This window comes from Apteryx rowi, unplaced genomic scaffold (genome assembly GCF_003343035.1).
Source record: "Apteryx rowi isolate R43461 unplaced genomic scaffold, aptRow1 scaffold_283, whole genome shotgun sequence".
NCBI classification, from domain to species: Eukaryota; Metazoa; Chordata; class Aves; order Apterygiformes; family Apterygidae; genus Apteryx; species Apteryx rowi.
Window position 1 is genome coordinate 220,862 of NW_020449230.1, and position 24,624 is coordinate 245,485.

The window sequence follows — 24,624 nt, forward strand, 5'->3', positions numbered from 1 at the left end:
AAGCCTGCAGGCTGAGCAGGTCCACAGGGGCTCTGCCGGTCCCCAACATCCATGGGACCCCAGTGGAACTTGGCTGTACTCACGGCATGAGGCTGAGCTTTGGGTCTGCCCGGATGGCTCCACGTTCCCGCAGCGCGCTGGCCGCCAGCAGCCCTTCCTCCCCGGTGTCGTTGTGCTTAGCGCGGTACCACCCCTTGCCCTGGCAAGGCGAGAAGGGGAGTCGGTCTCAGTGCCACAGCTGGCCGGTGCAAGGGAAGGAAAGCAGTGACCTGCATGCAGCCCCTGGCTCCTGCTGGGAAGGGGGGGACCCAGCTCTGGCAGCTTGGCCTAAGTTCTGACATTACTGGGATTGCCTCCCCTCCATGCATGGCTGCTGCCAGCCCCCTCCCAGGGCACCGTCTCCCTGTGCCCCCGTTAGTTCACCTCCACAGCCTCGATGATGGTGACCACGTCTCCCTTGTGGAAGGCCAGCTCTCGGGCCTTGGGCTTGGTGTGGTCATGCTTGGTGACGCACTGTGTCCCTGGGGCCCAGTGTTTCTGCAACGGAGAAGGCAGTGTGAGCAGGGACAGTGAGCTGGCATGCCCCCTCTGCCTCCCACAGCCATTAGGGCCAGCCTCAGGGACCATTTGAGCCCCTAGGCAGGGCAACTGCCCCACCGATGTGAGACACATGCCAGTTGCAGCGGGGGCAAGGGGTGCAGGGCACAAGCCTGCTGCCCAGCTGACCCTTCCTGCACCCTGCTGTGCTCCAGGGCGACAGGTCACCCTGATGCTGGCAGAGGAAGTGCTGGCATCCCTGTGCCAGCCCAGGAAGGGATGATACCCCCTTGTCCAGGCTTGGGACACTGGCACATCCCAGGTAGGTCAGCTCCTTGTGCAGGTTGGGGACAGCAGGGACAGGGGGAGCTGGTCTTACAAGAGCAATAAGGCTGGACACAGCCCAGGCAGAGCAGAGTAGGGAGCAAGTGGAGCATCAGGCCAGCTCAGAGGGGATTTGTTCCCCAGTCCTGGGGCTGCACCCACGTGCCACTGCCAGCCTGTGCTCATGCACCCAAGTGCAAGTGGGGCGTACAGGGCAGTGTCCACAGGCACCCGCTTTCAGGACCTGTCCCCTGCATCGGGGTAGCTCCACTCACCCCAGACATGCTGGCTGGGTCGTCAGTGCATCAGCAACTCCTTGTCCTCTCTCCCAACGTGGTCGTCACCTGGAGAGAAGAAATGAAACAGGGCTGCAGGGGCCTGGGGGAGCCAGGCTGCCTCCCCGGAGCAGAACCTCCCCAGTGAATGTCCTAACAGGGCTACATGCCCCATGGGGTCTCCCTGCAGAGCCAATAACCTGCAGAGTGACAGGAACCGAGCTGCAGCCCTGCGGCTGGCCTTGTCCCAGGCTGCTCCTGCCTTCCCCGCAGGCTCCGTCCTGGCCAGCACGGCCCAGCACAGCTCCTCGCAAGGCCCTCCATTTCCTGGGCCAGCCCAGCACTACGGGGAGGGAGAAAAAGGCCCAGAGCTCCTCAGAGCGCACTGCCAGCCTTCCCTGTGCCGTGCATACCCTGACGAGGCTCATGTAGTCCCGCATGGGAACAGGACCCAAGTGTCCTGGCCCCCGCTGTGTGTTCACACCTCGGGTGTGAGTTCACGGCTGTGCCTCAGCTCTGGAGGCCCCCCCCCGGGCTCTTTCCTGGCCCCAGCTTAAAGTGTCAGGAAAACCTACCACAGCCCCAGAGCAGGGTAGGAAACGGAAGAGACGTTTCACCACCCATCGGTGCTGCTGTCGCTACATGAGGCCATCACAGCGACTGCAGGGCCCGGGGGAATGCGGTTTTACCAGGAACTTGCTTTCTTACCTCCTGGTTCAGCAGCTCCCAGTCATCAGGGTCACGAGAGCTGGGGCTGGAACACGCGCCAGCTACAGGGGCCCTAATGACATGGGATGCATCAAGCAGCTGATCCTGTATCAGGGCTGCCTGGAGCAGGGTTGTTGATGGGTTAAGCTAGGACAAGGCAGGAGTGTCACATCCTTGGGCTGTGGGACAACCTTGCAGGCCCCTGGGCTCCCTGTCACCAACTCATCACTCTGGGAATCCCCCACTGCACATCTGCCACCTCAGGTGGCAGGGACCCTCTGAGGGCTCCCCAGCCCCCTGCTCATGTGCAGGGAAATTCCCAGGCAGCCAGGCGGCACAGCCCTGAGACCCTGCACGGCCCCYGTGCTGGCAGAGCTATATGGCCTGGCAGGCTGGCGAGGGGACAGCTGTGCCACAGGACAGCCCAGCATACTGGACTGCATTCGCTATGGCACTGCCCAGTCCGCTATACCCACAACAGGATGGGAGCACATTGGGCCCAGTAGCTCCCCAGTTCATGGCATCATCCAAAAAAGAAAAAAAGTCACCAGCCTTTTAAAAATAAAGTAGGGGGTTCCTTACATTTTCTTCTGATTTCAGAGCTCTTCTTCCAGCTCCGTTTTGCTGGTTTAAATTTCTCTCCATCACTGCAAAGCAGATGCTTTCTTTCCTTTTCTAAAGGAAGATAAGGATTTCTCACGCATTCACATGACTCACATGCTTCAGGCTTTATAAGAGACGCTATCTGACAAGATCCACGTTCCACGTAGGCGAAGCTGAGTTGTGCCCACCTTACTCCTTCCTACCCAAGCACTAGAAAGTGTGAATCTATCCCAGGAGCGCAGTGCTTCTCTCTGTTTTCAAGACTTCAAAATGGCCAGAGAAGCATCAGCTTCCAAAGAACAGGAACATGTGAGGAGGAGGAAGTGATTTTATTTGTGCACTGATCTTCTTGGTGCTCAGCTAGCACAAGAGCCTGGCAATGTGTGGCTGGGACCCAATGCTACCTGCACCTCTCTCCAGAAAATCCAGCTGGGAAAATCTACTGTTGCTTGAAAGCTTCCAACAAGGATGATGTTTCCCCTGCTTTGTTGGCCTTTCTCCCTTCAGCTCTGTTTCCCTTCCTCTCCAGGGCGCTGCCAGGGTGGTGTACCCATCCCTGACTGCAAGGTCAGGCTTCCCCGCACCGGTCGACAAGTGCTCTCACTTCCAGGAGCCAGGCTCTACTTCTCCCACAGTGACGCCTCTGGCATCCAACTGAACAGGGGTGGGAGGCAACACCCCAGACGGCTGGGAGAGGTGCGGGGGCTCAGTCAGCTCCCTGGAGCAGAGATGAGTGTCTTTGCTCTATTCCTCTTTTGCAGGGTGAGTCACGGTCACTCCTCTGCATCACAAGTGGTAAAACCCAGCCTGTCTCAGTGACTGCAAGGATGCGAGGTCTTACCATGCCAGCTTCCCTCCATCATCAGCCAGAATCCAGAACAAAGTGAAGAGCCACAAAAAGGGACAACTGCAGCTGTTTCAAGACTAATATTAGTAGCCAGCAGTTTTTTCTATTCCAGAAGCCATCTTCAGCTGGTACAGACATCCTTTTGTCCTGCAGCCTATCTGTGCCAGGCGTATTGCAGGTGCTTTCGGGTCGAGACACAAAGCCAGCAGCCCCCTGCATATTCTCCCAGAGACACAGCCACAGCCTGCTGGGATGCAGGGGAGCTGCGTGTAACACATCCAGCATGGGTGAGGACCACTTGGGCACGGGCATCTGCTCCATACCCCTTGCTGCAGTGCAACCCAGGCCTCTGTGGGAACACACAGGAGGGACGGACAGGTTCCCTCTGCGGTACTGAGGAGGGATGTGCCACCTCATCTAGGAGGGACAATAACTGCCCTGGTAGTTTTCCTTCATTTTCTGCTCCTCCAGGACAGTCATTTCCGGTGCAAAGCAACAGCTCTTTGCTCAGTTCTGCCTCCATGCGTGGGGGCTGCAGGTGGCCCAGGTGCTCTGTGCTAGGCACCTACGGGCATGTCTTACCCCTCTTCCCAGCTGGCACATCTGGTGAGCCTGGTTTGAGCCACTGCAAGGGCTAAGAGAGGTACACCACCAGATACACACCCCCAAACGGATACCTGTCCCTGGGCAGACCTGGTGACCCTTTGGTACGTCAGCCCAGACACCAGCTAGCATGCAGGTGAGTCATTCTTTCCGGTGCCACTTATGTACCTTGTTGTAAAGCAAGTATTGTATTTGGAGATGTTTGGTCCGTGCAGTTCCCACCACTAGAATGTATGTTCCCACAAGTAGGATGCATGGGCAGAAAGCCTAGGAGGAGACATTTGCCTACCCCCACCCCCTTTTTCTGAAGGTATTCCACAATTTAACCAGCTAATCTGAATATTTGCAATGAAGTACAGAAATACCATGAGTTTCAGAACTGAATCTCCCTGACCCTGAACAGAAGAGTTTAGGCTTGTTTCCAGGGCACAGAGTTACTCCAGCTGAAGAGCTACCATGACCCAACTGTACAGAGGTAGACGAGAGGGCACACATGTTGGCAGACTGCACTTCTGCACTGAAACTTGAGCCGGATATATTGCGCACACACCTTTGAAATACAAGCTGGAGAAGTTCCCCTGTTTTACAAGACACCCCATCGCACTAAAGGGTCACTTAGACAAATGCCCAGTGTAGTTCATTTGCTGAAGAACAGGTGACACCTGGCTGTTTACCCCACCAACCACAACACTAACGCTACAGTCATCTCTCCACCAGCAGAGCAGACATGACATGTCACCTGCTCTCAACAACTCTAACAGACCTTTGCACTTACCTCCCAGAAATGTCCATGCAAGGCCTTGGGGGCAACGTCGTCTCAGGGCTGCTCACGGCTAAGCCTGGACTCAAATCCCTGAATTCCTGGAGAATAAATCCCTTTTCATATGGAGCAGCAAAGCTTTATTTTCAAGGACATGCTCCCAGAAAGAGCCACTGCGTTATTTCCTGATTTCTCTTCTGGTTAGCGCTGCAGATGCAGAGTGTCCTGGAGGTCCTAGTGCCTGCCGCCTGTATAGTCAAACATTAATCAGAGATGACTCATTATTTGACAAAGCTTATCCCAAAATGACTTCTACCTTTTGATAGCACAAGAACACACCCTCGCTAGAAGAGGCATTGCCAGATCTCACATCCTACAGCATTGTGTAGTACTCACAGAAAATTAATGATCAGCTATGCAAATAGAGGGAGATTTGCTGGTACAGCCTTGATTACCATAATCAGAGCATCTACCTGAGTAGCAGGTGACTGTGACTGGCAGCCGCTCTCCAGGGAGACTGAGAGACTCTGGAAAGGACATAGTGAGACCACAGTTCCTGATGTTTAATACTGTCTCAGCACCAACTTGTGTGAGACTTAGGGGAGATTGATCCAGGAGCGTGCACACGCCATGCCCACTCTATATGGGACGAAAACCACTCACAGACACATCACAGGCTGAAATGGGTAATTGCAAAGCCCAGAGAGATCCTTAAATGAACAACGCCGTCAAACAGCAGGGACTTATCTATATCCTCCAGCATCTGCAACTGGAGCAGAGGGAATAATTGCCTCTGCAACTCAAACCAGCCAGAAAAGTGGAGCCCAGTTTTGCCCTAACCTTCAACATTACCAATTTTCTGAACAAAATAAGCCAAGAATTAGTTCCTGTTACTGCCAGAATACTGATGTCGCTAGGACCAAAATGGTAAAAAAAAAAAAAAAAGAAACTTGATTTCAGGCAAACACAGTTCATTTTATTTTATTATTTATTTATAAATAAAGTGGTGTTCAATACTTTAAAAATACTGGCAATTCAAGGGAAAAGGCAGTTTTGAAATAAACATATATTTGTTCAAGAATGAAGCCAGAGCATCTCAATTCCTCACATCTCCCAGTAGGCTTCCTCAGAACTGTCGTTTTCCCTTCTTTAATACACAGCCCTACTCAAAGTTTTATACAGTTGAATCAGAGTTCCCAGATACCTCTAAAATATCCAAGAGCAAGAGCCAAAAGAGCAAGATTTTGCAGCACTTCCAAATTCCCGGGTAAGCTTGCAATAGTATGGGAAAAAGGTTTTCTCACCTCCCAGGCTGAAGCTCTAACTGCTTGTCAGTCTTCCTTCTGGCATCCTTCCCTCGGGTCAGAGGGAGTAGGGCTCGCACAGTCACAAGCACAACTTCCTACAGAACAAACTGTTGAGCACCGTCATTCATGTTGAGACTAAAAGGAGCAGCAACACAAAGGATGCAAGTTATCCAAGGAAGCACAGGTTGGAGCAGGAAGGAGGAAGGACATGTAACAATATTTATTAGGAACAGCAACACATTTTGTAGAGAAGAGCAGCTCCTTTCTCAGCACAAATTTGGGTACTAGCAGTCCAGAGCCTGTGGGCTCTCCTTTGCCTACTCAATTCTCTTCAGTCCCCAAGTTGACAATACAGTTGGATTCATCAGAAATGCAACAACTTCTCAGCCTGAGAAATCTGCCCCACATTTCAAGCCTTTAAAAGGAAATCAGAAAATGGTGGCACATGTCACAAAAGCAGACAACTCTTCCTACCTTGCCTCCATGTCAACTAAGGGGATTTGTTTTACCTCTCTTTTTAGTGTCTAAAGCCAAGGATCCACATCACCTTTGGCTTCCCTAAAGCCAAGGGAAAAAACAGGCACCTCCGGAGTGCCATGCAGCTGACCTGGTTTCAGATGCCAACCCTGAGTAAGCCAAGCTATCCCAGCAGTGCTGCTTTCCTTCTGCTGTTCATAAAGGCAGCACAGGAAGGCTATCCCAGTTTTTGACATCCAACTTCAGACATTTAAAAAGAACATCACTAAGTTTAAATGCTCCCTTTTAAAGCTAGAGATTTTTATATTTAGACCCAAACTTCTCACCAGTGATACCACCAACTCAACAGTGATGTTGGGAGGACCATTTAAGTGGGTATTTTACCCTAGGGAAGGACTGGACCTTTAAACACTGCTTTATCTTACCCTGCTTACAACAGGCAACTATAGAACATAGATACAACACAAGGTCCAAATGACATTATACACCCCTACGCTACTTGCACAGCAATCCCACAGCCAAGCGGGCTGCAGGAGCCAGACTGACTGTTCCAAGAAGGGTTCCCCTCCTTCCCCCAGCCAGGAGCAGTGTAGACAGCAGAGATATTTTCACTAAACCCTTAGAGAGCAGGTGGCATTTGCACAAATCTACACCCCAGTGAGAAAGCAGATTTTGTGCGAAAGCCCTTGTCCCTGTGCTCAAGGGACAAGTGGAAGAGGGGCTGTTACAGCTGACAGCCTCAGTTCATTGCACTGGCTTTTGGCAGCTGTTTTATCTAGCAGCACCAGGCCCTTGCTGCAGTGTCCGTGCTTATGGGTCATGACTAAGGGGTGACGCACAGCACTTACAGGGATGTTCCATATCTGGGTTCTTGGTTGTTATGGGCATCCAAGTCAACTATCCTGTCGCATCAGTTAAACTCTTATTTTTAGCACTAGTGACTCTTCTTTCAGTTCTTGTGGTACTTGTAGCAGTGTTTAATGTTTTTACTTCCTAATTTCTAATAAGGGAAGCTCTTTGGAGCTGATGCACTGTTGTATCCTCTTTTCTGCTCTGACCAATGTAAAGGCTAGAAACTGCACATGAACCAATTTGCACACTCCCCAATCTTTCTGATTTACCAGCAACAGATGAGGTTAATCGTACAGCAAAAGGTAGATCAGAATCAAGGCTTCCATCCATGTGAGGTTATGGAACCTCGACTGCACAGATGTACAGGATGGATGGCAGCAGCTCCAGCAGAGCCAGTTAGCTAAGTAATATTTAGTTCAGTAAAATGGCACAGTACTGGTTAAACACAATGTATCTGTTTAAACAACTACAGAAGCACTTAAGTGCATCCCTCTTCAAATATGTAATTTTGTTCCATTTATAATTCTTAAGCCAGAATGTTTAAACAGAACCTGCTTTACCCCCCAAAACACACATACTTTCAAGGAAGAAGGATTTGATGATAAACTAACAACCTAGAAATAAATTCTTCAGTAAGTCCTAAAAAGCAGTGGTTCAAAATACTCCAAAAAGCCTGAAAAAATATGAATCGATATTTCAAAAGTGAAGTTTAAGTGAAGAAACATAAGTATGAAGAATGTGACAATCCATTAGCTAACTGGCAACATCATAYAGAACAAAAGTGTGCAGCTTCATTTATGTTTCTCCATTTTACCATTTTCCATAGCATTTCCGTAGCATTACAAGATAAGCATTAAAGCCACAACACAGGATATCCTTCACACATGTGGTTGGTCAGTTTTTGCAAACAAGCAATTACGCATGTCTGTACAATTCAGCACTCATGTCGCTGCTCCTAGTTGGGAGCCCACAAAGTGCAAGATCCCCCCCCAAAAGGGGAAAGACCCTATGCCAATTTCAGCCGCTTCAGATCAAGCTAGAAACTGCCTGATCCAGGCTGGAAATCTAAAGTAATACAGAAATATCTAAAGAATAAACACAGTGAGCTCGTGCTTTGCTTTGTATGCCACACAGACAAACACCAGAGGTTTTTTTTAATAGTATTTGCCTCTGTCTACCTATCTTACTGCAGCAAGAGTTTCTTCTAGAGAGAGAGAGTGGGAGGGGAAGGAGACATAACAGAAAGGAAGGAACTGTTGCTATAGGCAACTTCACTCTTAAGGAATGGTGCAATTTCTGTAGTGATTATAGAGTACAATTTAAAATTATCTACAGTATGTTATATAAAGAAAAGAGTTATTAAAATTGTCAAACAGACTGAAACAAACTCATAAAAATTGGAACCATGTGAACATTATCTTACAAATGCAATAGCACTGTTAGGCAGCACCTTTCTCTTTTTGTCCTCCTTCCCATCTCCCTTGCCCTCTGCCATTTCAGCTGTCTCTTCTTTTCTATTGCGTGCATTAAATGTATTTTTAGAAGGTGGCAAGGGGTCCATTCCAAGTATCTGCATATTTTTCTGAAAGCCAGCATTTCTAAAACATGCTAGGAGAAGGAGGAGATAAAATGGCAAGAACCTGAATAGAATGAAGAGAGCAGTAGGAAGGAAGTGCACAGATGTCCTCAGTTCTTCCTGCACGAACTATGGGAGCTGGAAAGTAAAGTTATTTAGAAGATCACCATCATCTACACCAATACATAGCAACTAGGATTATATTGCAGAAAGGTATTCAACACTCACCTACAGCTAAGGTGACCACTACTTTGAAAACCAGAACCAAGGATATTGTATCCAAGCTGAAATCTACTGAAGTCCTTCTAGGGATGATGCGATGAGCTTTGGACCAGGTGTATTATAGTCAGAAACCTCTGTGGGGTTTAAGGTTTTGTGGGGGGGAAGTGTTGTGTGTGCTTTTTTTTTTTTTAAGCAAGAAAAAGAGTGCAATTAATAAGCTGCAGTCTTCTAGAAAACATGATCTAGCCTGAAATAATTCCCCTCTTTTTATAATGAAAAAAGTGAGTTTAACTTACATAGATACAGCAGATGAAGAAAGTACATCTTGCAGCAGTCGTAACATTGGACTATCACAGCATTTCCTACTTCATTCCTAACAAGCAACATTGTTAATAAATAGTTAGGGCAGAGATGCAAGTTCAGAGTGACTGTACTTGTAAAATTGTTCCATGTGCTGTTAATTTAAATTTCTAAAACAAACTTCTGCATTTGGCCATGAAAGTTCCAGGCAAGCCTGGCTACACAGCAGTTGCTTGTAATTCAATCTAATACTCTATTCTCTTTCCTCATATTTAACATCAGTAGCTATAGAATTTTAATGTTTGCTTATTCAGTATTGGTCAAGAAAGTCAGTGCTATCATTGCAAAGAAACAATATGGTCAGGCACATTTTAAGCATTAATAAAAAAGAAAAATGTATGTAAATGATCCTTTTTCCTACTGCATATCAAGCTGAGGATGACTATGCAAAACAATCAACATTTCATTTAAAGACAACTGGACTGCAAATTGAAATATAGTTCACTTTGGTGAACCCCTTTATTAAAAAAAGGGAGCAACATCAACATGATTTCTGGTGATATTAATGATAGAAATACATTAATAAAATGCAGACCACATCTCACTCACAGTAGCTTAGAAGTGTTAGTTGCTGTGGAGATCTCCAGTACACCACTCACAGCAACATTTACCGAAGTGTCCTTCTTAATAGATATTAGCTATTATTCTTTTCTACTTGTGCACTGGCTGTGACATCTTCTCATTCCTTACTGGTCACAGTCTCCAAAACATCCAACTTAGTTTTCCAGTGGGGATCTTCCAGCCCATGTTCATCTGATAATGAAAGAAATAAGAAAGAAAATACATCACAAAATAAATGTGCTTCAGTCAGGTTTTTAACAGTGAAATTCAGGGGAAAAAACTAAAAATTCAATTTAAAAACTATTTCAGTACTTCTGGAATTTTGCTTTACCTCATGTAAAAATGTGTGACAAACCAATCAAACTTTAGATTATCAGGACTGAGCACAAAGTTATGGAATTTGAGACTTCTCTTAAAAACAAAGGACAAAAAACTCCATATGGTGTCCTGAATCTGCATTACTCAAACAATTTAATGACAACTACGAGCTAGGTAACAGGCCATGAAGGCAACCGTGAAAGTGTCTACCTTTTGTTTGTAACGGATAACTTGCTTCTTTTCCACCGGCCAATGCTGCTTTTCTTCTCTACGTCTCTATCACATCCTTTTGGTTTTGCTTCTTTGTTGTCACCACATGCATTTTCTAAGCTGTATTACTGGGTTTTCTCTCAACAGGAAGATCTTTGTCTTGATTCTTTCTTCTATAAGGAAATCAAAACAAAGCATTTTAGAAAAAAATTTCAATATTATCACATCAATGGAACAGCAATACAAGAAAAAAAGTCTGCTACTTAAATAATAAACAATTAAACCTGGTTTGCAAGTGTGAACTTCTAGGTATCATTGAAAAAAGAAAAGGGAAATTCTAGATGTAGCTGTTATATTTAAGGGAAGAAGTAGAGTACATATTCTCTACTGGGTTTGTAGGATAAACATGTCCTAGAGAGATGTCAGACAGACTCCTACCTACCCACAGGGCCCAAGCACTGGATGGACATGAGCTCTGTAAAGCATTAACTAGACTGTTGCCTCCACTTAAGCCAAAGGAGACAAAACTCTTCCCAGAGTGGTGATAGGGAAAATGATGGTATGCACCTCATCTGCACTGCATTCAGGAAACCTTTGGCATGAGGCACAGGCAGGGATAGGAAGCTAATTCTGCTAGATTAATCATCACACATGATTGTTCAGCAGCTTTATACTGAAACAACTGAAATACAGCATACTCATGAACACAGACTGAACTGGTGATCAAGTCTAAATATACATATTTTTGGGGTGTGCAAGTAATTCACCCTGATGAAATAAAAAGTTATGAGAGCTACGTTTTGAAGATCTCTAAGATATTTCCTCTCACTTTTGAAACAAGCCAATGTTTACTGAGTAAGCATTGACAAAAATGCAGAAAACCATCACCCGAATGTGAGTCACTCACATTAAACATTCATGAGAATAGCAAGATTCTCTCAGAAATCAAAAATAATATGTAAAAGCCTCAACAACATGATCTAATTGGAAAATTTCCCAATTGGAATTTGGGGAAGGGATGGGGATGGACTACTTTAACTCACCCTACTCTCTTCTACATCTGTATCATGTTTTACATTCAAAAAGTAAAGCAAAAGCTAGTGCTCTCCTTTGCTATTTCCAGAACAGAGCTTAAAGCCTCTACTAACCAGTATCACTTTAGCTAAGCACAGTGAAAAAACATCTCCACTCACACCTTGTATTGCAGCCTGAGCCTCCACCACTTCACATGCATATCCCTAGCATTAAGATCATTGAAACTGCACTCACAGACCTTACAATGAAATTGGATAACTTTCCTTCATCATTTCCTACCTGAGATGTAAAACATGTTGTTCAGGATTATTACCCATGAGGCTAACAATGATTTTGCATTTAGGAGTTTCTCACCAGAATGTACTTTCACAAGCAAATACTTATGCACATATTTAATCCTTATTAAAATCGTGTCCACTCACTGAGTTATGTACAACAGCTATTTAATAGTTCACAGCAACATTACATAGCTTTCAGGACAGGAGGGGAAGGCAATACTCATTTGAACTGCAAAGAGTTCTAGAAAGATAATTGAAAAATCCACATACAGATTTAACTAGACCATGATTCACCCATATATAGTGTCAAGACAATATCTGTCACTGTAAACGGGTAGCACTTCATTTTAAAGCTCATATGAAATAACAATCATCTAGTACCAAAAACTTTCTTACAATAGTTTTTCCTGAGTCCATAGAGCACCCGAGTACACTCCCTTGAATGATCATTACCACTTCTTGCAGCACCCACCTACTCCCTGCTACTCTAAGGTATCTAGTCAATTAGCTACCCATGCCACCATACAGTTACATAACTAAAAGCAAGGTAATGTTTTCAGGAATTACTGAAATATTAACAATAGAAACAATCTAAGTGTTTCAACAGCTGGCACAGCACTGCAAACAGTATTTAGCGGCACAAAAAGTGGACAAAAAAACCTAGCATGTAGGACGATAAATGTGTATCTGAAATTCAGAGTAAGGTAATTGTACATGAAATAAGAGAGCATGGAATAAATTCAGTTAAATTAAAAAATCATGATCAGTCTGTCTTAAATTGAAAGCGTCACATAAAGCAATTTATCTTGAGAGGAAAGACGTTACCTCTTCTATGTGGTTATGTAAAACAGGCTGTACATCCAATAGCCCTTCAGGTGTATTACCAGAGACAGTTACAGCTCTGCTTCTAGTTTCATCGCAGTCTCTTCCACCAGATTGCTGCATGTTTCCTATATTTTATTCAACTCTGAATGAAGAAAATTGGATTAGTAATCTGATTCTTTACTATTTAGGATGAAATCCTTAATAGTACTAAGTCAAAAATCCTTCATATTATTAAAATGTCAGTTGTTTGTCACCATAAAGTCTTCTCCCACTCGTTCTATTCCCTGTCACTACAGAAGCTATTATAGCAGCTGATAGTTTGCAATTAAATTTATTAGTGAACTTTGCATCTCTAATGCAACAGAAAAAAAAATCAATGTCTATGCTAAAAAGTTTTGCTTCATTACTCACGTGAAAGCTTTTGCTCATCAGCCTCACATTGAGGCTGCAGCAATGCCCAAAAGGTAACATTAAAAAAGTTATTCATTGCAAAGATAGGATCTCTGCAAAGAGAGGTAAGTTCTTTCGGTAAGAAAGAAGGTATGGCAAGATGCCTTTCACAAGAAAAAGCAGCTTAAGATTCTCCTTGAATCTTTATTTGCACCCTGCAAAAACAATGTCAGCTACTTTTATTCATATAACAGTTTCTAGGCCCAACAAATTACAAAGAATGGGGGAAACTAACTTCAGAGGCAGAGCTGATCTCACAAACAAAAATTTTTCTAGAGAGCGAGGAGTAAATACTGGAACCTTGCTGTAAATACTTTGGTACAAAAATAGTCATTAGAGAAGAACTTCAGTAAAGACAACTCTAAACCACCACACAAGAATCTCTCAGGAAAATATACAGTCTCCTCCCCAAGCCAAAGGAAAAACTTGACAATTCTTGTGCTCAGATATTTTCACAGCCGTAACTAAGATGAGACTTAAAGGAGTGTGTACAAAGATGATGGAACACTTAGAGCAGAAGTTTTTTTTAAAAAAAGAGACATTGGCTCAAACAGTCAGAAAAAAACAATTCACTTGCGAAATAATTTAAGAAATACAAGTGAGACTTGATTCTGCTATGCTTATGCTGTTTTTGAAAGTTATAAGAGAGTTATTTCCCTGTTAACTGTAACATTACTTCAGCATAAGTTTAGAGAAAAACATTGCTGAAAACACTTTTTTAAACTATTATGTTTCTCAGCAAGATCACAGTTTCAGCAGAGGCTCATACGGCAAAGCTGAGCAACAACCTTACGCTCAGATCACACTTGGATATCCAAAATCTGTTTACTGCAGTAAATGAAATCTTAAAGTATGCATTTCTATTGCAATTTTTCTTTCAAAAATGTTTCTTAAGTGTCTTTTAAGTGCTGTACACACTTCTAGAACATAAGCATGCTCTGCCATGTCCATAATTCTACAAGACTCATCCCACCTTCTGATGGCTCCCCGGATACATGCTGCGTATGCACCTGCTCCTGCGCAAGAGACATCACAGAGCTCACATTGAAGTTGGTTTTGAACCCTGCGGGGGCCACTGTTTCCTTGGTTTCCTGTCTTCTGAACAGCTTCTTTCTTTTTGTGCTTTTGTCATTCTAAGTGTTCCTGGTAAATCTGCAATCAAACAGGGCAACACATTCATTTCCCTTTCAATGGTGGTACTGTTTTTCCACCGAAACACTAAGTGCCCTCTGAAAAAAATGGAAGATTTCCTGAAACAGATGAAAAAATACTCACTTCAGAGTCACATTCAAACCTGCGATGTCTAAAAAGCTCAAAGTATAAGAGTCAGATGAATCTCTCCTTTAGTGCCTTACACTGTTGCAGGCAGGCACATATAACCTCTTCATTTTAGGCTCTTTATGCAGTCAATGTAGCCTTGGCTGCAAGGCTCACATACAGTCAAAGGAATCCACTTGGTCCAATTATAAAGTTTAGATCTTTGTGACTGTTGAGCACACCCAACACAGCTGGTTTAGATAACGGTGCCTATATTGTATGCATATGAATTTGGTTAGACGGATGTCATCTTACAAAATACAAAGAATTAAGGCTCCTGTTGCCCAGACTTCTTAGATGTCTAAGTCTTCTGTAAGGCAATGACTAAGAATTGTAACTAATGTAGACAGAAGTTCAAGAAGGTCAGGCGGTTTACAGGCACATCATAAGTTTCCTTTTAAAAAAAAAAATCTGTAAGAGTTTTAAATGTGATTACTTCTTGCTATCTGATTATACTCTTCTGGTAAGACATAGCACTCTGATAGCATTCCTATTTCATTTTACCACAAAGTAAAATACATTACAGCTGTCCTCACGAGTCCAGGGGTGGCATCACCTTAAATGAAGTTGGACACTGTGTTACTGACCAGTAGGCTAACAAGTTAATGAAGACACAATCTTGAATGCCAGATTAGATCTTAAAAAAGAAGTAAATACATTTTGTACGATTATTTAGCGAATTTGTTAGATTACTGGAACTTCAACCCAGTGAGTTCAAAGAAAAAGGAACAGAGAGCACCCCAGTTATTTCAAACTCAAAATTCAGCCAGCAGACAGTTCTGCAACTGTATATTCAGATTAAGAAGTCCAGTTCAAGAGCAGGACATGAAAGAAAGAGGCAGGGAGTGATAAACATTTAAATGGAGGAACACAAGTAAACTGTCTGGAAAACAGCTGTGGAAAAGCAACAGGCAGCAAGGGGCTGGAGACTGAGTTGGGAATAATGGTGGTGGTATGTTTAGTACTGTTTTGTTTTAATTTCAACTATCAATAGTATTTGTACCAATATATTTACATCTTTATTTGCAGCAAATAAAGTAATTTTGCACTGGATACTGAAAACCATAGTTTTCATGAGAATAGCCCAATGCTTAGAATCTGTTTGGCTCAAAACTTGGAAAACCTACACCAACATCCTGCAGGTTACCAAGCAGTTAAGATGGAATTAGTGCCTTATCTTGTTAAGAGTGGAGTGGGAAGGGGGTTGTTATCCAACTATTTATTAGGATTTAGCATGAAACCACTGTAAGGTCACCCTCCTGCAAAAAGACAGACGGCTACTCTGTGTTTATAGATGGTTACAGTTACCTCTCTTTCTACCACTCAAACACTTGTCAAAGAAGACTGGAGATTGTTGATAATAGGATGTTATTCATATGATCATTCGTATATATATATATATATATATATATATATATATATATACACAAATTAGTTTGGGAAGAAAGTTTCAAAGTGAGATCGACTAAAGTATTTCAAGTGATGAAAAGCCTAGTTAATAGGGCTTTCTTCTTGTGCAGAAGAAAAAGAAATGAGCTGCCATTCAGATTAATAGTAGTAAGCTGACAGAGTAATAGAGAGGGAATTTTTCCCCTTACCTGTAAGTATTGTTTCTCATAGTGGAATTCAGTTGGGGGGGCTTCCACACATCCATCCATGGGGACAGCTGACTTCATTTTATGCCTGAAATCAAAGACACCAATCACCAATTGCAGAACAGAAGGTACACCAGAAGATCTATTCCCAAACTTTCATTTAAACTAGTTAAAACTGGAAAGATGTTTTATGCATCAATAAGAAACAGCTGAAGAAAAAAAAAGGCACACACACAAAAGAGGAGATGGCTTTCCTGTAGCTGCAGGACTAAAGATATCCCAAAAATAAAACTGAAGGTAAGTATCCATTAAGAAAAATGTCCTGTGACCCTTGTATGATCACAGGAGCAAGACACTTCTTTCAAGACAGCTCTTTTAATACTGATAGCAGCAAGCAAATGCAAACAGAGCTTAAGCCATGTTTGAACTCTGCTATAATGAGCTCTGCAGAGACTGGAGATGCTAGAACATCTAAATATACCATACCTAAATAGCCTACACTATTTCAGCAGACAACTGCATTCCACTGATTGTCGGACCACAGAGCTGAAGAACACTGTTTTAACAACTCAGACACTCTGGCTTGCTTTGCTGAAGCAGCAGATGCTCTTTCTTTAAAGCCAATGGCCTTAAATTTTAGTCATACTGAAGTGCCACGAAGTACTACTAAAAGTCCATATTAATAAGAAAGTGTGTCTGCAAGGCCTCASAAAGAAAAGGAGAGAGAGATCCTTCTAGGTTTTTTTCATTGTTTTAGTAAAATAGAACATGTTCCTAATGTCAGGTAGCCAATGTAAGCCATTCCAGAGAAACGGCATAAGCCTTTGGGATTAAGATAGAGGGATACAGGAAAGTGGAAATACTTTTGATACTCTTTACATTAGGTAAGGGAACTGAGATCTTCAAGGCCAACATCAAGCCAATGAACATTCAACCAAACAATCTGTCCCTGGTACCTTTGGTTAAAAGGTAAATCAGAGGTTGCTGTCACAGTCATCTTTGAGACTTGCTTGTGGCAAGAGCCCCATTTATCTTGGGAAAAATCCTTGCCTTGCTAACAGTGGTAGGACACCTTGATAAAAGAGCAGAATGATCAGTGCTGATATTAAACCCAGCATTTGCCTTAAAAGGCTTTTAACTTCTTGCTTTGACAAGGTACTATCACTTTGCAGGGTAATATTTCTTTTGTTCTGGAGTGGTTCTGAACAAGCGCTGCTGCTATTATATCCTCAAGGAATAGGAAAGTGTTGTAAATGCRTGGGAAGAAGCTCTAATTTTGCAAGAAGAGAGAATTCCTTAATCTGAGGAAGAAACCAGTATTTATGGGTCATACTGAAATTCTTTATATTTGTGGTCAAGATACATTAGACAGGACTACACATATCAAAGTTATTGAAGTATTACAGATTGTTCTCAGTTCTACCTAGGCTCTTAAGAGCTCAGACTGAATTTGCAGAAGAGAATATTTCTGTATTTGTAAAACTGAACATCTGATGCATCAGATTAAATTTGTAAATTTAGTATTTTTCAGAGTAGAAATACACATAACATTTCAAAGCCATTCCTGTTGAAAGTCACAAGGCCCAAATTTAGACTCAAATGTTTGAATGCTAAAAATATATTTTTAAAATTGAAAACTTAGGGKTTTTTTTTAAACAGGAATTTTATACTTCTTGGATCTTCCAAACACAGCCTTATTTCCATTTCCTGGGGTGGGGGGGGGAAAAGGTCCAGTCCACACAGTATCTGTTTCCAGGTTTACTTTACAGATTTGTAGCACTCAAAAAACCCCCCAACTGAATAACTAAGTGGAACTTCATAAAAAAGGAGTTATTTTTATCTATTTTACTTCTTGAAGACCTGTTAAAGGAGATTTGAAAAACATGAGAAAATAGAGTCAAAGATAATCAAGCACTGAAAAAAGTATGGARCATGTCAAATTTAACTGAAGAACAAACTTCATGAAGAAATTTTAGAAATATGTGAACAAGAAATTCAAAACAGCACATATTTATTCTAGTAGGCAGAGAAAACTGCCTTTATCATCAAAATATTTACATTTCAACTGCAGGAAAAAGCTTCTCTCATTACCAAATAAGTATCAGAAGAAAAAAATATGAGTAAGCAAAATGGGAGTCAGTTTTGAATCACTTCTTGCCTCTTCTACAAAACAAAGTTATCTAACATTTTTAGTTATGGATACACTGTTGGCTATTCTTTATTTATTTTTTAACGCACAAACATGCCCAGAAGCTTGAGGAACAATTTACAATCTCTGTGTACCTATTTAAAATCTTTTTTTTTTTTTTTTTAAAGAAACTAACAATGGAATGAGTTAATCTACATAACCCATTAAAAAGTTCAAATACTAGTTCTGTAACAGTTTCATTTAGGATATCCAACAGTGATAGAAATATCACTTTCTAGCATAACATCAAGGAATTCATGAAGAATATGTAAAACAGTTCATATCATATTCTCTTGGGAAATAGGAAAAATATTACTTATGCATTCAAGTCACTTCAAATACAGTTTGGAGACATAATTATGAAGTAGTAAGTTATGTTTTCTATTTATAAACATACAAAACAAATGACATGAAAATGATTTCCATAGTTTATTTTCACAGTTTTAGAAAATGCATTAAAAATAGCCTATTTAGGAGAATTTAACACTTGGCATGAAACAGACTGAAGAAGCTATTCTCTTTCTGTTAGTAGAGGGAAAGAGGCTTTTCCAGAAGGAAATTCTGAGTAGGAGGCTCATCTCCTTCCATGACCACAGGAAGTAGTGGTGGCCCTAGTATTTAGGTGTCATACATTCGAGAACCCACTCTAAATTCACCCATACTGCAAGAACTTTAAAATAAAACACATACATACAGAATACAGGAATGCTGGGCTCCAGCAGCACTCATTTGGTGGGGAGTACAAATCCCTGGCAGTACACTGCAGCTGAGTAGGTACTGGCTAATACTACTTGCTCTCACAATTACTTCCAGATGCTAGTTGCTCATTTAAAAAAAAGTGTGGGGGGGTTTAATTGACTGACTTGGCAGACAGCAGACAATTCACAGATTTTATTTCTTGATGTCTGTCTCTAAAATAGTTAGATAACAAGACTGTTTATAGGAAAAAAACCATTTAATGACATTTTGGTGGTACTGGCAGGGAACGACATGGAAGGAGGCTAACAGTGCTTACTCTAGGAGAACATCAGCTGGAGAGGAAGGGGAAAAAGCAGGAAGCGTTGGCAATCGCTCTGAACAAGTGGGCAGTTTTAATCCATTCCCATGAGGGGTCTCATTCTGATTCCATATGGTGTTCAGGCTGAGTCACCACAAGATTAGCGTATGTTGCCAGTTTCTGAAGTAAGACACAAGACCTCTTTAAAACATACAAAATCCATTGTTGTTGCTAGTATGACAGATATTCCTGCAGTGGGAAGATTTGGTTACTTTGACTCTCTAGAAAAATAACTAGATCTGGAACACTTAAATTAGAAAGATCTTTCACCATTTAAAAGAGACAAATAACATGCTGAAGGCTAAAGCATCACCCTGAAATTCATTAGAAAAGTCAAAGCCAATTCATTAATAGCAATACCCGGAGATATTTATTATGGACTGAAATACATTGTATTAGACTGGAGGAAAAAAAAAAAGGGAGGGGGGGGAACACTCACCCCTAGAAAAACAGTCTTTACTTAGATCAGTACGACATACAACAACATCTTTAGTCATTTAGTTACCCTGAMAGATGCCTAAGGGCTGCAGACTTCTGACCAGTGGCAGATCAAATCAAACTCACAAGCACCCTAAATAGCTGTTGGTCACCAGACAAAGGACATACTAGTCATCAAGAAAATCTGTCTGTTCTGACCGGTCAGAGATATAAGCATCTCCAGAAGGCAATTCATCCTAGCAATTGCTTTCTGTTACCTACAGAGGGAGTCTAGACTAGCATACACGTAAGACAGAGACTTGAGCAAAATGAAGCCCACTTACAAAACAAGAAAAATCTTTCAGTGATAAAACAACTGGGTAAAATCTGTCAGAAAGATATCATCTGGCAATAAGAACATTCAGGTTTACGTAGCACAGTATCCTGTCTCCAGTGGTGATTGTAAGCAAACGCCCAGGGAAGAGGTAGAACAGGTCAAACAAATAATACTCCCTCACAACCTCCCTCAGCCTCTATCAGCTCCAAGAATATCCCAAGTCTGACACAAACCGTCCACTGGAAACCCTTAATACCTCTCTCTACTAGTTGCTCAGTCTCCTTGTTTTCCCCTTTAGCTTTTTGCAATCAAAACATCTGTAAGCAAGGACTTTTGCAGACCTACTATCCATTGTGAGAACCATCACCTCTTGTTTGCTTTGAAACTAGCTCCTACTAGCTTCATTTGAAGATCTGGCTTCTTATACTGGAAGAGACAAGTAACAGTCACTTTCTATCCAGCTGCTTCATGCCACTTCAGATTCTGTAAACATCTAATATCCACTTTAGATCATCTCTACCAGGTCGAGGAGTCCCAGCCCACTCAGTCATCTTTGCTATTGAAGCTATATTATGCTTTTGATCACCCCTGTCACCCTCAGGCCCTTTCGCAGTCCTGATCGAGAATCTTGTCTCAGAGTGAGAAGGAGAGGCAGCTATGTTTTTCCTTTAAGTCATCAGATCTATAGACCTGCTGTCACCGGTATTAGTGTGGATCAGGAGAAAAGTTGCCACCACAGCCAAGCTGCTTGCCTGCTGTTAGTCAATGAGGGCTTATTATTGAGAAACTTATTTATTAAAGGAGGTAGAAAACTGTCCTATTATCCCTCTGTTCTTTGCAGAATGGCTTGTCACTTCTGTTATCATGGAGTGTCTAGCAAGAATTATGAGTATTTTCCATCCAAGTACAAATATGTCTACATTTGACTTGAGCTACTCAGCAGTTCACAGTCCTTTCATCTGTTATTCGTAGATTCTTTCCTCCTTCAAATATCTTATTCTATACTTGGCAGTAATTTGATACTTCCGCCTACAAATATATCCTTTGGGTTAGGCTAGATGCCTAAACTTTATTTCCCTGTTTTATTTTGCTTCTTGTTACAGCTTTACCTTGCTATCTTCATGACAAAAGATGGACAGGTAATAAGTAAATCTAATGCTAACAGCAGGATGGGTTGGAGATGTTAATATACAAGCTGTGTTGACGGCTTGGTCTAGGAAGTCTTCCACATTCCTGAAGCTTCAAAAGTTGACAATTTTTCCTCAAGACACCAAATGTACTCCTTTATTAGAACTACCAATCTACAACCAGTGCAGATAAGTCTCACTTTTTCAGGAAAAGAACACTGGCACATCGATGTAGATAAAAGSTGCTGATGAATCTATTCTTTATTGATGTCAAAGTATACCTATAAAAAGAAAAATCAAAAAGCTCCCACAAGATCCACTGTCTGCTGAAGTGTTCTCAGTACATAGATTAAAAAAATAAATCAAAACAACTCCCTAGTTAAGCAAACTCCCAACTAGCCTACTAGTTCAAAGGCACAAGTCAGAACAAAAGATCTGTTTTTCCTCGGAAAGCATTAGAGATATGTCTATAATAAATCACATGAGATGTAAAGACAATGACTCACTTCATTATCTTTAAAGCATGAGAACAGAATACTCTGAGACAAGTCCCTAGGAAATGCTGATATCAGCTGCACTTTGCTCTCTGGTAGCGGTCTCGGTGAAGAAGAAACAATAAAATGATTCTGACAGTACTGCAGAAACAGTGCTACAGAGATTACATGATATTAGTCTGAATTTCTGTATTATACCCACTCATTTTACAGTTACAAAAAAGCACCATTTAAGCAGGCCTGCAAATTTAACCTTAAGGCTCTGAGTTAAATATGGTAAAAAGTAAAGGAAGAAACATGCCAGCAAAAAGTTCTGACAGACAACAGACAAAAGTAAACACTTGAATGTAGTAAACCTTTCTGTTGATAAATCACAGCAGCAAGTTCAACATTTAAAAGATATGTCAGTTTTGGAATGGGTAATAAGAAGTTGCAAAATCTTCATAACTTGATATCATGCCAAGGCAGGCAATTCCTAATTTAGTTCACTGGGAGCCCTCACTTCCTACAGACCACCTCACAAGTAGGACAGCACATCCTTTTTTTGTAATGCAGCTAAATCTTTATGGTGGACAGGTAAGTGGTTTTTTTGGGGGGTGGGGAGGCACAGCAGCAGCAGGAGGGCTTAAGTCTGCTCTGACAGACAGACAGCCACAGCTGACTGGAACCAATTTCTCCGAAAAGTATCAGTAATCCTAATTTTAATCCAGGAAATACATGTAGATGATGCAAACTCAGTAAACGTCCATAACATACCAGTTATTAAAAGAGTAATGTACCTTCTGCAAATCACCCAGGAGTCAGAAAGGGCTGGGAGGAGGGAGGGGGGACAGGGAGAAAATCAAAGTACTACCTCTAAAATTTTCTGAACAACTATGCTTTTAACATCCAAGAAAGCAGCATGACTGAGTACAAGGGTGTTACTTACCGACTCCTACTGAAGCCCTAATCCAAATTCCGTCGCACTTCCTCAATGGTTTCAAAACCCTAATGAGCCTCTCTGACTCAGTTTCCATACCTGTACAATTCTCTGTGAAGAGCCCCTGAGAATTACTTGCAACAGACTACACCCAAAGCTTGGACTTTAGTCCCGATACATTGCCTGTTACTTCCAATGAGTTATCTGAGAGCAATATCCAAAGAGGGATAATTAAAGCTCTATTAAACTGTTGTGCAGCAGAGGAAGTTCCCGAATAGGTTTTCTTTTTGGTATCCTGCCACCTGAAACGCACATTTTAGTGCCAGAATGTGTAGGCGTGAAAAAAAATGAAGGTAGTAATGACTGAGACTTTTCAATTAAAGATTAGACGCACAGCGAATAAGCAATCTTAACCATTACTATCTTTACTGCGCAATTAACATGAGCAAATGCTGTCAGTATAGGTTACCAAGCAAACAAAAAACAAACAAACAAAAAAAAACCAGGAAGTGCCCATGGATTAATACCTGTAACTTTGGTGTTATGACAGGCTAGGGAATAGGTTTCCGCTGCTGACTTCCATAATCATACTCCTGTCCCCACTGTGTCTGATGTGCTCCAGAGGCAACAGCTGTATTATTCTGACAGTGGGAACATAAGATTTGCCATGCAGGAGTTTGCTGTATCGTATGGCTTGCTGCACTGGTTGGATGCGATTAAACTGCAGCTGGCTGAGTGCTGTAAAAAGAGAAATAAATGAAAGATATAAACAAATACACAGGAGCGCAAAGTTTTACTTAACAGACCCAGTTTCCATATGCAGAATCAACTAATACTGCATTTTACTAGCACCCTGCAGGCCAGTCAACTTAGGAAAAACTTTGACCAACACTGCAGTTCAAGTCTGTGCTACAATGCTAAGGTCGCAACTGATGAAGACTGGAGCCAAGATAAGCACAGAAAGAAGCCAGAACACAGGTCTCTAAGAAAACAACAGTAGCACAGATTGCACACAATGAGGAGCAACAAACAGTTTCACCTTGGGTACCACAGGCAGAAAATACTCATGGTTTTATCCAGCACTAAGTCAAAGTAGGACTATTAAAGCATCTTCTCATTCACTTATGTATCTCACTCCTTAGTCCATTATTACATCTTTGCCCTACAAAGTATAATTCAAGCAAATGTAACATGCTAAAAGTTGCAGCAGTAACATTTTTAAGGAGCACATAACATACCATCCAGAGAGTGAGCTCTCCAATGACCCACCACATTTAAGAATGTGCCCAAAGGATGCTATTGTAGGGGTCGTTAAATTCAAGCTTTCATTTTTTAATATCACTCTTAACTGTGTAATTAACTTCAAAGCCCAACATTTATTTGCACATGCAGTATATGTCTACATATTTTATAAATATATAGAAATGCTATTGCCACTGTGAAGACAGTGATCAGTATTATCTGTTCAAAAGCAGTCTTCAAATACAAGACCATTACCATTTAATTAATAGCTATTTAAGCACTATAAAGTGTCACATCCTTTCAGAGACAATGGAGGACTAAGTCAAGTATATTTGAAGGAACACTACATGTGACATGTTTAAAACTCTCCACTACATTTTAACATTAACCTTATCCTCACCACCGATCCACATCAGGATAAAATCTAGCACAGAGATTTCATGCTTAGCTTTACGAAGAATCTCCAAACCACTGTGCAGATAATGCAAAACCACCTTCCTTCAGGTAAAAATCTATCACTTGAAACCCTATGACATTTCTCCCCTAAACAACATAAACTAGAAGCGGTCCCAGTGCGTAAATGAAACAGCCATTCACAGCTTCATCTGGAAAAGGATGCTCAAGACAAATGAGAGTACGCTACATTTTTGCTACATTTTATATCCTCATTTGCCTCATCAATCTAAATATTTAATGCCCTCATAATATCCCTGTGCGATGAAGAAGTGCTATTACACAGACAGAAACAGAACTACAGAGACCATGGAAACGCTAACGTGGTTTCCGAGAAAGGAACACAGAAA

At 42.0% G+C, this 24,624-nt stretch overlaps 1 protein-coding gene across 6 annotated transcripts in view; it reads right to left on the reverse strand.

Annotated features, from left to right (window-relative positions):
- Positions 1-23,317, reverse strand: part of MATK (megakaryocyte-associated tyrosine kinase) — a 29,674-nt gene extending 6,357 nt beyond the window's left edge. The window contains exons 1-12 of one of the 6 annotated variants that reach the window (XM_026068962.1): positions 23,107-23,317; positions 16,044-16,128; positions 14,102-14,280; positions 12,679-12,820; positions 10,541-10,713; positions 10,001-10,204; positions 9,388-9,464; positions 5,962-6,059; positions 4,673-4,905; positions 1,137-1,205; positions 424-537; positions 84-199 (exon numbers count right to left, since the gene is read on the reverse strand). In XM_026068962.1, the coding sequence (XP_025924747.1) occupies positions 84-199; positions 424-537; positions 1,137-1,145 (239 nt within the window). In that variant the 5' untranslated portion in view covers positions 1,146-1,205; positions 4,673-4,905; positions 5,962-6,059; ... (5 more) ...; positions 16,044-16,128; positions 23,107-23,317. Of the gene's footprint in view, positions 1-83; positions 200-423; positions 538-1,136; positions 1,206-4,672; positions 4,906-5,130; positions 5,492-5,961; positions 6,380-9,387; positions 9,465-10,000; positions 10,205-10,540; positions 10,714-12,678; positions 12,821-14,101; positions 14,281-16,043; positions 16,129-23,106 lie in introns of those variants that run through there. The other 5 variants (XM_026068963.1, XM_026068961.1, XM_026068959.1 and 2 more) reach the window with 5 other exon arrangements.
- Positions 23,318-24,624: the final 1,307 nt, after the last annotated feature.